The sequence below is a fragment of the Podarcis erhardii genome, assembly GCF_964252035.2.
Source record: "Podarcis erhardii genome assembly, chromosome: Z".
In the NCBI taxonomy this organism is placed as follows: domain Eukaryota; kingdom Metazoa; phylum Chordata; class Lepidosauria; order Squamata; family Lacertidae; genus Podarcis; species Podarcis erhardii.
Genome location: NC_138504.1, coordinates 2,825,038 through 2,838,740, shown reverse-complemented (window position 1 = coordinate 2,838,740; position 13,703 = coordinate 2,825,038). Strand labels below are relative to the sequence as shown.

The window sequence follows — 13,703 nt, the reverse complement described above, 5'->3', positions numbered from 1 at the left end:
ATCCTGATTTAAGCAAGACATCCTGGAATTATGGAAGCCATACCTGGCTTCTGTTTGGATCCCAGAATATCCCATTCTTTGGTCTGGTGCTCTGACATGAGTCAACTGGCTTGGACCAGAGCACCAGACCAAAAATCCCATTTGGATCAACCATATGTTGGAGGGTATGCTATATGCATGAACAAAGTCCCAGGTCAAGCCCTAGCATCTCCACATAGTGCTGGCAATGACTCCTCCTCAACCCCTTGAAAGCCACTGCTGGCCACTGCAATACTGAGCTAGCCTGACTCAGTAGAAGCCAAGTTCCTCTGTTCCTAGTGTGCCAGGCTCCTTCCCACTTTCCCATCCTTGCATGGAGTCAAACGCTGGGTTAGCCCACTCCAACACAGGACTATAGAGTCAGACTTGAAGGACCCTTGGTGCAGGGAATCCTGAACAAGTGCACCTTCAAGAGATGGCTGTCTGCTTGGAGACCTGCAGTGTGAGAGAACCCACCCTACTTCATACGAACCCTCTGCCTTCTAGAAATGAAATTTTGATGAGCTAGCTCAGTTGGCAGAACATATGATTCTCAATCTCATGGGTTCAAGCCCCATGTTGGGCAAAAAAGATCCCTGCACTACAGAGGATTGGTCTAGATGACCCTCATGGTCCCTTCCAACTCTGCAATTCTATGTACATTTCATCCTTCCTTTTATTCCCCAACACCAAAACCACTTTCTAAAAAAAAAGTTGCAGAACTTCTCCAGGGATTGAGGGGAGAAGTGTCCTGATAGCTTCACATGTGCTGGCCAACCATCACCACCCACAGCTAAGTTTTGTGGCACTATTATATTTGGATGTTTATGGGAGTTCTGCCCTGGAGAAGGAAGGTGACTTATATGAACGTTGCAAGGTTGCTTCCCAAGCTGTTCCCGTGCCAGACTCCTTTGGGATGCACGGCCCGTGGCAAAAGGGAGAGGTTGAACGTGCACCATACATTTACAGTACTTCTAAAAGCACACTCACCAAGAATCCTGTAATTTGTTAAGGGTACTAGGAATGTTAAGGGTGCTAGGAATTGTATATCTGTGAGGGCAGGTGTAGTCTTTGGTAATCTTTTGTAGTACTGTATGGCACACTGTGAGATCAAAATTTAGCACCCCCAAATGGATCTTCTCAATTTTGCACCCTCTTGGTTCAGTGTCCTGCATGGTGGAGCTGCCTGACCGCCCTAAATCCAGTGCTATGAGGGGTTAATTACAATTCCCTGGATTCTTTTTTGGAAGGTGGGGGTTGCTTTAAATATATGGTGTGTACACAGCCAAAGGAAGCAGATTTGATTGATGTTGTCACTGTTACTCTGGAGATCTAACTGGGAGAAGGTTCATGATAATATAATGATCATCAGCTGTAACCCAGAAAGAAAACCTCCAAGGCTGAACTTGCCTCTGAGTCACCTCAGGAGGGAGCGGCCTGTTCCATACTGCCTTGCTTCAGTCAACAGACTCAATTGCTCCTGTGTTGCCTACCTAGCCAGAACTCCAAAGGGAGCACTGAGGCTGCCAGCATGTTTGCAAGGTTGTTTGGACACAGGCCTCTAGCCACACTGTGGAAAACAGGTGCTTTCTGTAGGAGCCATGGCACCGGAATGACACTGGCGAGGACAACCCCTTTGCCCGAAACGGAGGGCTCAATGAAGAGTAGGCTGGCATCTCCTAGAACTTTTTCAGGTCGGTAAGAGCAGTTTTAAAGCTGTTTAGAATTTGTGTGTGTGTGAAAAGTAATGGAACAAGTGGAATATACACGGGGGAGGGCACAGCAGGCAACCGTTCTTGTAAAGGGATAGTCTGCCCACCATAAGCCACACAATGTTAACCCCAATGTTAACCCCAAGTCTCAATTACTGCAGTGTGTGTGTGTGCCATCCAACCATCCTTCCCTTGTCCAGAAACTCCAGCTGGTACAATATGCTGCAGCTAGGCCGTTGATGGGAACAGACAATCGACATCACACAATTCTAGTGCTCAAAAGCTTGTGCTGGCTGTTCCCATGCTTCCAGGCCAGGTTCAGGGTTCTTGCATTACTTTATCAGGCCCATAGCAACTTGGGTCCAAGGGACCACCTAATCCTGTCTATTCCCTGCCAAGTCACTGGGATCCTTGGGGGAGTCACTGTGAATGGTCCCCCATGGCTTAGAGCACAGCTTTTATCAATCAGAAGCCCTGTGTTCAGTATTACGTGCCCAAATTAGTACAAGTCCCTCCCAGTTAAGTCCAGGCAGGCTCTCTACCTGTTGAACAACCAGCATCTACTGAAGATTTTTTGTTGTTGTTTTTTGTCATTCCAGCTAGCATTTGTTTAACTGAGGTTTGATTTTATAGTTTTAACCGGCTTTTATTTATTTTTGGTATTGTACCTTTCCAAACTGCTTAGAGACTATCATACCCTCTGATATTTCTCTGAAGAAAATAGGGACTCCCCATTCCATAATGATAGTTTTACTGTTTATACCCCACACATATGACTGGGTTGCCCCAGCCACTCTGGGCAGCTTCCAACATAAATAAAAACATAATACAACATTTAAAAACATTCCCTATACAAGATTGCCTTCAGAAGGCTTGGGGGTCGGATAACTCTGTACCCTCCAATATTTATCTAGTGAAAACAGGGACATCGTAAGAAAAAGTGGGAGATTCTGGGATCTAATCAGAAACTGGGATGGCGTCTCTAAATCATGGATGTCCCTGGAAAATAGGGACACTTGGAGGGTCTGGACTATTGGAGTTATGTGATATAGAAATAGTTCAAATAATAGTTCAAATAAATAAAATATTAGGAAAACAGTAAGCCGGAGGTAGGGAGGTTTTTTCACCTAAGGGCCAGATTCCCTTGTGTGTAACCTTTTTTTTCAAAATCTGCTGTTACTCGGTGCCTAATAAATGAAAGAAAGAAATAAGATGGTGGTTGGTCCAAGGTCACCAAACAATCTTCAGAGTTGAAGCAGGGAATTTGAATTGCATCTAATTCCACTCCTGATCTGTCACCCAGCTTGGTCCCCCCTGTTTTAGTTATTAGAAAATCAAAGCAAAAAATCAACAGCTCACTTCTGAATAATGGAAGACTTGAGAGGCATGCATATGGTTTTTCTCTTTCTCTTGTAAAAGTCTTTCTATTTCCTTGCAGAAGGTAGACGGGTAGAATGAAGAAAGGTGATTTTAAATGAAATTTAAAATCTTCTTTTAAATAATCTATTTCTTGAAGTATGTACCCAGTGGGGCTGCAGCAGCATTGTTATAACTTCCCGGCTTAGCAATTTATTCTGGGTACTTTCTTCCCACAAACTATAAATCATTTAGAGACTCTTTTCATTGCATAGCTTGTTCTGGGAGCTGTGTGCTTTATTGATTTCAGTGAAAAGAATTACTAAAGGGAGACGAGACATTTGCCATTTCCATCTGGGCTCTGTTTTTTTAAAAAAATTGGGTGGAGGGAAAGGAAGGGGGAACCTCCCCCCACCCTTTTGCCCTTTAACCAAAGTTTAAGGGAAGAAAACATCATCTCACCTTGAAAAGTACTTGTGGCTTTTCCATCACCTGCCTGCTGGAAAGGGATGATCCACAAATCCCATCCTACAAGGCAATTATTTAGAGTGGTCAATCCTATCCATTGATTCAGTAGTGGGGGGGGGGGGAGGGATCAAGGATCCTGTTCTGGATGCAGTTGGAACCAACAACTACTGAACTTTGGTTATATTTTTAAGGTCACAGAGCATTCAGAAATGAAAGAAGACCAACCAAGTTTGACAAAAAGGTACTGCTGTGGTTGGGACGGTTTAAAAAAGAAGAAGACATCCCACACCTCTTGTCGTAAGTAGCCACAGGGGTTCGCTAGTTATTTATTACAATATCCTTAAAAGGAAAGGGCCCAGGGGTCAAGTGCAGCCTTCATGGCTTCTTTATATGACCCTAGCATGATTATTAAGCTGCTTCCTCCCCCCCCCAAAAAAACCATACCATGCCAAATTTAGAATACATCAGATTTTTTTTAAAAAAAGAAACATCGTTAACTAAAAGTGCTCATTCAACAGTAAAAGAACACTGCACACCATTTTCTCAGGTGCCCCACTGAGAAGCCTGCAAGAAAGTCCTGAGGGCACCTGCAGCATTCTCCCCACTTGGGATCCCCAGCTCCTGGGATTCAGAGGCATCCTGCCAGATTTGTGAAACAAGGGGTGGTAGCAAGACCAGCGAAATGAGAGTTAAGACCCTGTCACATTTTGTTGCATCATTCCACCCATCTGCTGTCTCAGAAGCAACATCCTGTCTCCAAGCAGAGAGAACTAAATCCCGACTTCTCTCTCTCTCGCTTGCTTGCTCTTCATAATAATGCCTGTGCAGCCCTTAATTCCCTTGTCACCCAAAATACATTTAATGGCAAGTGTGTACTTTCTCTGGAAGAGCTTCACCGGGGCTGTGTGTGATATAGGAAGTTCAGTGTGTGGGCGTCGATCATTGTCTCTGTCCAAAAATAAACCAAACCAAGTTGGAAGCATTCGTTTATCCATAACCGCTTCCACTTGCTTTTGAGAGAAATTTTGCAAAGCAAATTACTGTAGCACTCAGCTGCTTCCATGACAAGGTACACAGAGGATCTCTGCAGCATTTTTATCATGGTTCATCTGTATGGTGCTTGATAGTAACACACAAATGTTGGAGAGCGGGGGAAAACCGAAATAAATTTGCTGTTGCCTCCTTCCAAAAAATTATTCATATTTTTATTTATAGTAATAAAAAATGTATATTGCTATTCATAAAAAAACAGTGCTTTACAGCAAGAAAACATGAGATCATATTGCAAAAAGCACAGAAAATAAAAATAAAACCAGAGATCAATTAACTATTGTGGTAGCTCCAATATCATAGAATCATATATACCTGCAGCTGTGCCAGAAGAGGGGAGGGGGAGGGGAGTGCAGTTTTGGGGGCCTGATTTCAAAACTTGTTGCCCGAAAGTTGATACGTGACAACATGTGGTACTTTGTACTTGGTGGCATAGTATCTAGGGTGGTGTTGTGTTGTGTTGTATTGTGCTAATTGAAGAGAGGATATACTTTAGATCACGGGTGGCTTTCACCCTTCACCAGACATGATGAGCTCCAGGTCCTACCATCCCTGACCGTTGGCCATGTTGGTTGGAGCTGATGGAGTCCCTAAACAACCAGGAGGTTCCACCTGGAGCCTAGAGTAGTCAATGACACTACAATGCCATTGTTTTCTGGTTTTCCAGAGTTGAAGTCCTCAAGGCTGCTCAGAGCCAGCTGAGGATCCGAATCTGCTACATCATGATTGCATTGACTCTGCTAGGATGCATGGCCATGATCACCTCTGGTAAAATGGTAAAGGAATTGACTTCATTTGTTTCTCAGACCAAGAAATACAACCCAACGTGCTTTAAACACATACACAGAGAGAGGGGTTCACATACGTTTGTGAAGATTCTTGCTTCTACACAGTGGCGGAGCTTCATGCTCTGGCACTGGGGGGGGGGGGCAAAGAGCAGGCGTGGCGTGGCTGGTGCTCTGCCCAGGGGCATGGTGCACCACCCACAGAGGTGTAGTGCACGGCCTGGGGTCGTGGCACCCAGCGTGGGGGGGCAACCACAATGGAACGCCACCGGGATCGTGCTGCTGGGGGTGGTGCGCTCCACCCGCCGCTCCCTCTTCCTCCGCCAGTGCTTCTACATGCCTTGCTGTTTGTGTCTACTTGAGAGGGGCTTCCCTGCGAGGGATCACACCTGTATAGGGCTACCGCCAGAGATGGACAGATCTGTCCATTCTGATTTCTCTTGGAGTAGAGCCACACCTAAGATTCAAAGCACATTTAATGTACATTTAAAGTACGGCACATGACTTGCCACAAAGATTCGTGGGAACAGCAGTTTGTTAAGGATCCTGTGAATTGTAGCTCTGTGAAGGCTAAACTACAGTTCCCAGGATTCTTGGAAAGAAGTCGTAGGCTTTCAACAAGCATTGGACGTGTTTTTAATATATGGTGTGGATCTGCCCAAGTTTCTCATGTTTCTAATTTGAAATTGAGTTTTCTATATTTCTCCCAAAGTCCTTAAGAAAATTTTCTTTTTCAAACACTGACAAGTGATGCCTGCACTTGGGGGCTGCTCAAGAAACAGTCAGCTGTGTGGGGCCCTTGTGATCTTTACCCTGGTTCTCTGCTGTAGGGAATGTTACCAACCAGATGTTCTTATTTTTGAAGGCTGTCAAAAGAGAAGACACGCTGCTGAAGATAAACGCAGAGAAGAAAGCTAAGTGGAGAGCGGAAGGACAGGTGGAAAAGGAAGCAATGGCTGGAAAATCTGAGCAACCATGAAACGGATAATCCCAAAGGATGACCAGTGGTCCATACAGAGAGTGCCATCAGGCAGATGCTCCTCTAAGACTTGGGTCTCTACTCTATACCTGATAGGAAAACAATCATTTCCTTTTTATTGTAACTGTAGACAGCCTAATGGAATCCAGAGGGGAACCAATCTCAAGACTTCAGTATTTAATTCTGCCCATAGACTGTGACCATTTAAAATACTTCCATCTTTCAGACCTGAGTTGGACAGTGGAGAACGTCTGGACTCATAGAATCATAGAATCATAGAATCATAGAATCACAGAGTTGGGAGAGACCACAAGGGCCATCGAGTCCAACCCCCTGCCAAGCAGGAAACACCATCAGAGCACTCCTGACATAGCTGAGTATTTCTGATTAGAGGACAACCATCACCTGTGACCAAATCTCTTTCTGTACATCAGCCTTTCTGAACCTGGTGCCATCCAGAGGCTGCTGGACTGCAGTGCTGGACACAATTGGCTGGGGCTGGTGGGAAGCTGGAAATCCAAACCATTGAGGAAGGCTGGCCTTTGCCAAACTGTTATATGCCCAACCCAACCCACAATCAAAATAGTTAATAAAATTCATTTGTGTGACTAAAATGTTATTTATATACAAGAAGTGGAACAGGGGAATCTTGCTGGAACAATTTAAATGGGGTGCCTGGATCAATTACCCTGTAAGCTTGAGGCAGGAAAACTTGTTTAACTCAAAGGCCCCCCTCCCCTCTTACATAGCCTTCCAGGGTCCACTTACAAGTGGTGGGTGGGGCTACATACAATAGTGGGTGGAGCAATGGATGTGACTCATGTTGGTTTAAGTAAAAAACAGAGATATAAAAAGGGTAGAAAAAGACCACACGTTTGGTAAGTTAAAAATAGTTTACTTTCAAGCTCTCTAAAGGTCAGATTCATGCGCTTTTCCATACATCATCTAGGAAAAGTTGCACAGGCAGTAAAACTTGACTTAGTTGCACTGGGGAAATTTCTTAAATCATTGGTACAGTATAGGTACTAAATGGCATTGAGCTTCCCTGGTAGACTGAGGGTTGAACAATAGGCTTGGTTACCCATTTCCTCCTAAGTTAAGGGAAAGTGACCTCACTAAGCCTGCCAGGGCAGCTTACCTTATGTTATTAACCCCTTCATGCATTAATAGACTTAAGCATGTTGGTTGTATGAAGCTGGTTATTGCAGAAACCCCTTCTCTGGAAAATATAACAATTGCATGCACAAGTAATGAACCACCCAGAGTCCCATCTTGACTCAAAGATTCTCAAAACTGTCTCTTGGTAGTGGCTTGGTCAGAATATTGGCTGTCTTTTCTTTGGCTTGACAATATGCAAAATCAACGAGTCCATCTTTTATCACCTCACACACATAGTGGTATTTCGCCCCAATGTAATCATAGAGTTGGAAGGGACACTGAGGATTATCCAATTCAACCCCTTGTAATGCTGTCCCTTACAGAGATTGAACCTGCAACCTTGGTGTAATTTGTGCTTTTATCTTGTGAACCACCCTATGATCTTATGGTGAAGGGCAGTATATTAATAATAATAATAATAATAATAATAATAATAATAACAACAACAACAACAACAACAACAACAACAACAACAACAACAACGGCAGGAAACCAAAACAGGAGTGATCCTGCTAGGCGGTGAAAAAGGATGCACAGCAACATATTGTTGTGGGTCTCATTTGTTTCAACAAATAGACATCTAACCATCTTCAGGAGCAGTGTTCAAACTAACGAGCAGGAGGAGGATGAGAAGAATGTTTTTGCAGTGATTTGTATGGCATGGATGCCTGAAAATAGAGCAGTGATGGTGAAGAACCACTGTCCCTGGAGCCCAGTTAGGCCCACCAGGCCTCTCCTTCTGCCTGTCCATCACCTGACATCACCTGACATTAAGTGCAGGACAAGTATAGCTGCAACTGAGCGTACCACCAAATTGAATCCATGGGTGTAAATAGGAACATCCTTTTGCAGCCATGGCTTTTCCTTTGGTGCAATTGGAATCTGGCCCATTGCCCCGTTGCACTGCTTTGGGGAGGGATCTGAGCTCCTGGTCATTTCCAAGCATGTCCTGTCTCTTTGGCACACTTCTGATTCCTTTGTAGGCTTAGGCTTTGTCTTTTCCTGCTTGGGATGCCTGGAGATTGATTGATTGGTGACTCTGTCCACCTACCAAAGTGTCCCACTGAAGATTGGCCATTTTGGGGAGCGGGGAGAGAGAGAGAGAGAAATATACACCCATCCTGGTTTCTAAAGGGATTCTCTAATGTTACAACAGGCGTCGTGCCTTTGATTCCAAAGTGGTGTGTCTAAGTGGATATTATTCGGGGCGGTGATAATCGGTGTTAAGTCATTATCCAAGCTGTTTAATTTGATGTTGCTCTATAAATGAATCGGCGTTTATTTGCATGCATATTTTGGTGAGAGGGAGATTAAAGGGAAAAAAGAGTTCCAGCAACAACATAATGATGTTATGATGACACTAACTGGAGGGGGAGGGGGCGATGCAGCTGCCATTCAAAGCTTAACTGCTCAGTCATTTAAAAATAAACACTTTATAATACAGTTTAAGGGGGGAAAGGGCAACAAACAAAATGTACAAAATCTGTCTAGCTGAAGTCATCAATCCCCAAAAAGGCTTGGATGAGCAATAGCAGGAGACAATTTCCTACAAGGGATGAGTCATCATCATCTACATCGCTGAAAGAGTCTTGTACCCCTTACACAGATTTCAGTGGCACAGAATGTGGGACTTTCCAGATGTCAATGGACAATTCCCAACATCCCTGACCAATGGCCATGTTTGCTGGGGCTGATGGGAGATGGAGTTCCAACAATGTTGAGGACACCACATTGGATACTACAGTCATACCTCTTGTTACGTTTGCTTCAGGTTACATCTTTTCAGGTTGCGTCCCGCAGCAACCCAGAAGTACTGGAAAGGGTTACTTCCGGGTTTTGCTACTCGCACACGTGCAAATGTGTAAAATGACATCACGTGCATGCGCAGAAGAGGCGAATCGTGACCCGCAGGTGCGCAGACGTGAGTTGTGTTCCTTTCAGGTTGCGAACGGGGCTCTGGAATGGATCCTGTTCGCAACCAGAGGTACCACTGTACTGCTATATGTGAACAGGCCACCTGTGCAGTTGTCAATTCATCATCATTCTTTTTTGTTTTGTTATTGTGCCTTTAGTAACAGCAAAGCGATCAGCATGCTGCTAAGTGTTGCACAGAGAAGCACTGCTTAATGCACAGGTGCAGGGGCTGATTTGGAAGCTGGCAACCCAAGGCACAAGCAGAACACAAATGGACCCACAGTGTCTATCTTAGTATCAGGGTATGCCCAGCACTGCCTGGGAATTTGTAGAAATGAAAAGGCGTGGATATTTTTTAAATGAATAGTGCAATTTGTGAGTTTGGTCCTGTCATGCCAAAAATTAGGTAAAGTCACTCCAAAGGCATATTTTGGTCCCACCATCTTGATTCAAAATGGTGCCTGGCATCCAAACATCAATGAAGATGGCTGCCCCCACTACAGGAACCCTTTTGCCAGGTATAGCAATGATATCACAAGAGACAGCTCCAAATGAGAAAATGAGCAAAGTCATGTTTTGGTCTGCCATCTTGAATCAAAATGGTAGCCAGCATCCAAACATTGATGAACCCCCTCATGACAAGTTTTGTGACAAGATAAGGGGCAGCTGAAACCATGGAGAAATAACAGTCAAACCACTTTCAAAATTATATAGGAGATTCTTGGGAGGCTGGCATTCTCTGCAGCACAAGGAAGATCCCATTTCCTCTGAGCTCAAAATGTGCTTACTTTTGTATTTCTCTTGGATGAGTTGTTTCCCACTGCAATTTGTGACATGAAACCAGAGACTTTGTTTTAGTGATGGTATCTGTTCCACAAGAGCTGCTTCTCATTCATAATTTATTGCTCCCTAAGACTTTTGGGCTTTTATGTTGCAAGCAGTTCCTTTCCCAACGATGGGTGAGAAAACTCACCTTCTTTCCTTTTCTACAGCAAAAGGAAAAGCAAGAGAAGAAAATTGTGCAAACGAGGCAAAGTGGCAATTCAGGTACACACGTTGTCGCTTTCCTAGAGAGTTTGTTCACCTCAGCATCAGAAAGCCTACACTTCTGTAAAACAAGAAAATCCTTAATAAAAAACATTTTAAAAAAAGAAAGAAAGAAAGAAAGAAAGAAAGAAAGAAAGAAAGAAAGAAAGAAAGCCTCAGTGTGACTCAGGAAGCACACAGTGTTAAGGCCATGATCAGCAGGGTCCTCTTCCTTAATAAGATAAGCTCGTAGCTGAAGGACACAGAGAGGAATAACATTTTTTAGGCCCAGTTTCTGGGGCCAGACATGCGACAACTCCATTCTGAAGCCCTGTTTACCAAACTTGAGCACAAAATCCAGCTGCCAGTTTGGATTTTGTCAGGTCTGGTTGTGCGTAAGTTTCTTCAGTCATCATCACTCCCCGTAATGCTGAGCTCAGGTGGAGGCTCTAGGAAGCACTGCAGTTTGCAGACATAAAACAACTGTGGCATTGCATCCTTGTTTCTGATGAGAAACAAGCTTGTCAGGTGGGGTTGTTTGGTGGGCCAGGCAGGTGTGCGTGGGGGGGGGGGCTGAGGAAGAATTGCAGCCTTCTGCAATGGTGCCTACAGAAGCAAGCTCACTCTTGGCAGAAGAAGCAACTTCTGCGCAAAAGGTAATTTGGCTGCTGTGATTTTCATGTATCTCAATTAGTATCATTGACTCATTACATTGCTATTAGCCTACAGGTTACCAGATTATTTTCAATGAATCTGGGGACACTTATTGTTCACTACATACATGTGAATGCTGAGAAAGCTGTAAATCCAGGGACTGTCCCCAGGAAACAGGGACATCTGGTAACCTTACTTTAGCCCTTTCAATAAAAAGTGGTCCTTTTAAAGGGTTTGGGGGGTGCTTCTCTGTTACTAAGATTAGAAGGCCACCAAACAAATGCTCTTCTATTGACTTTGGCCCTTGATTTGAAGGGTGTGAGATCATGCCTCTTTTACTGGGGCGGCACTGGTAGTTCTACCTTTCTATTTAGCTGTGTTTATAGCCTTTTATTTGCTCTGCAGTGTTTTCAGGCTTTGATTGTTAACGACATAAGACGAGTCTGCTGCTGAATCAATCCAAAGGGAAATTTAGTCCAACATCCAGTTCTCACTGAGGCCAAGCAAATGCCTGAGGGAGACCCAGAAGCAGGACCAGAGCACAAAGGCATTCTCTCTCTCTCCTGTGGTTTCCATAAATTGGTACTCAGAAGCATTCTGGCTTCCAACCATGGAGGCAGAACATAGCCATCGGGGCTAGAGGTCCCTGACAGCTTTATGCTCCATGAATTTGCCCAGTCCTCCTTTGGAGCCATCCACTATGGTGGCCATCCCTGCCTTCTGTGTGAGCAAGTTCCATAGTTTAACTAAGCCCTGCTTAAAGAAACAGGTTTTTTAAAATGTCCCAAATCCTAGTTTAGAGAAAATGTGAGTAAAAGGTGATGTTAGAAATTCATAAAATTATGCATGGCATAGAAAAAGTTGATAAACAGAAGTTTTACTCCGTCTCTCATAACTCTAAAACTCATGGAGGTCAAATGAAGCTGAATGTTAGAAGGTTCAAGACAAATAAAATAAAGGGCTTATTCACACAATGTATAGTTAATCTATGGAACTCTCTCCAGATGGAGGAAGGGATGATCACCAACTTGGATGGCTTTAAAAAAAAGGATTAGACAAATTCATGGGCATGAGGCTCTCAATGACTATTAGCCATGATGACTCTGCTCTGCCTCCACAGTCAGAAGCAATATGCCTCTGAAGGCCACTTGCTGGAAGACACAGGAAGGCAGAGGGCTCTTGTGTCCTGCCCTACTTGCTGGTTTCTCACAGGCATCTGGTTGGCCACTTTGAGAACAGGATGCTGGCTTAGATGGGCCATTGTCCTCATCCAGCAGGCTCTTCTTAGGTATTTATGTTTCTCCTCTTTGTCACAGATGAAGGCATCCAGTTGTATAGCATGGCATTTCTTCTCTCTGCGTTCCCCCCAGAGATCATTTCTCCTCTGGTCACTGTTATGGATACACAACTTGTCTGCCTGTCTCCAGGCCCTGTGATCATCTGCCAGAGATTCCTGCAGCTGCATCAGTCTCTTCAGCCACATCAGGCTGCAACCTGCCAACAGCTTGACCTCACCCCCAAAGGCTCACTCCTCCCAAGTCAGACGGATGCCAACCATTTCTTTGTCACAGCATTCTGGCTATGTATCATCGGTGGCAACTGTGGAGCCAAAGGAACTAGGGTGCCCATGTGTCCTACTTTAGAGGGTTGCCTGGTCCAAAGAACTCATGGAAAGGTCAGAAAGCAGAAGTTATCAATCAGCAATTAGCAGCACCTGGACAGCAGACGGAGTTGTCCAGCTCACCTGAACATTGCTCTTCCCACTATCATCAGATGCATTTCTTTTATATTTCGGCAATTATTTCTAAATCTGCATTTCTACCCATGCATTTTATGCAAACCTGACTCCTTTTTGGTCCCTTTGTAGGCCACACATAAGTGGCCACCCTAAAATGGAATGTGTGCATTTGTCACTCCTGCCAGAAGTGATTCTGCCTCCTCCCTCACAGACCCCTCCCCCCCCCCTGCTCTTAAAGAGCTATTATCTGTCTCCAGGCAGAGAAGGAGAAAAGAAAACAGATTCTAGAATACAAGCTTGGGAGACTAAGCACAATTAAATCACAGCTGTTTGGGGCTTTCTAAATGCTGTTTGATGAGCGGTTGGAAATTCAGATGGCTCAAGAGGATGATTTGAGAGAGGGAGTGAGAGGGGGGAGAGAGAGAATGAGAGAGAGAGAGAGAGAGAGAGAGAGAGAGAGAGAGAATGTGTTTTTAATGGAAGCGATTTGGCTTAAGATGCTGTTGGGGAGGATTTGCACACGCACACACGCAGACACACGCACACGCTGCTACCACCAAATCCCCCACCCTCCTTGCCATACCGCCTCCCTTTATATCTCACCCAAACCCATCAAACCCAACAGTGACAACCTTACCTTTCTTTGTATATAGGAGGGATAGATGCAGTGCTTTTTTTCTAAAAAAATGTTTTTTTTTTTTATAATAATTTTTTATTAAATTTTTAAACAATAAACAACGTACATGAAAACATATTCTTTTTCAATAACCACATTTCATTCTCATCTTTGGACTTCCTCACAACTCTTGTTCCTGCACTCTAAACACATAAATTTTCTAGCAAAT

The 13,703-nt window shown here is 44.2% G+C and overlaps 1 protein-coding gene across 1 annotated transcript; it reads left to right on the top strand.

Annotated features, from left to right (window-relative positions):
• The first annotated feature begins 1,324 nt into the window (after positions 1–1,324).
• LOC309334178 (protein FAM162B-like) lies at positions 1,325–6,375 on the top strand. The gene is made up of 4 exons (XM_081848335.1): positions 1,325–1,712; positions 3,746–3,851; positions 5,272–5,380; positions 6,255–6,375. The coding sequence occupies exons 1-4, from the start codon at positions 1,550–1,552 to the stop codon at positions 6,366–6,368; spliced, it is 492 nt and encodes a 163-aa protein (XP_081704461.1). The 5' UTR covers positions 1,325–1,549; the 3' UTR covers positions 6,369–6,375.
• Positions 6,376–13,703: the final 7,328 nt, after the last annotated feature.

Coding starts and splice junctions, on each gene's coding strand:
- LOC309334178 (XM_081848335.1), top strand. CDS start 1,550: ATGTTTGCAAGGTTGTTTGGACACAGGCCTCTAGCCACACTGTGGAAA. Junction 1,713..3,745: donor ATCTCCTAGAACTTTTTCAG/GTCGGTAAGAGC, acceptor TATATTTTTAAG/GTCACAGAGCATTCAGAAAT. Junction 3,852..5,271: donor GACATCCCACACCTCTTGTC/GTAAGTAGCCAC, acceptor CTGGTTTTCCAG/AGTTGAAGTCCTCAAGGCTG.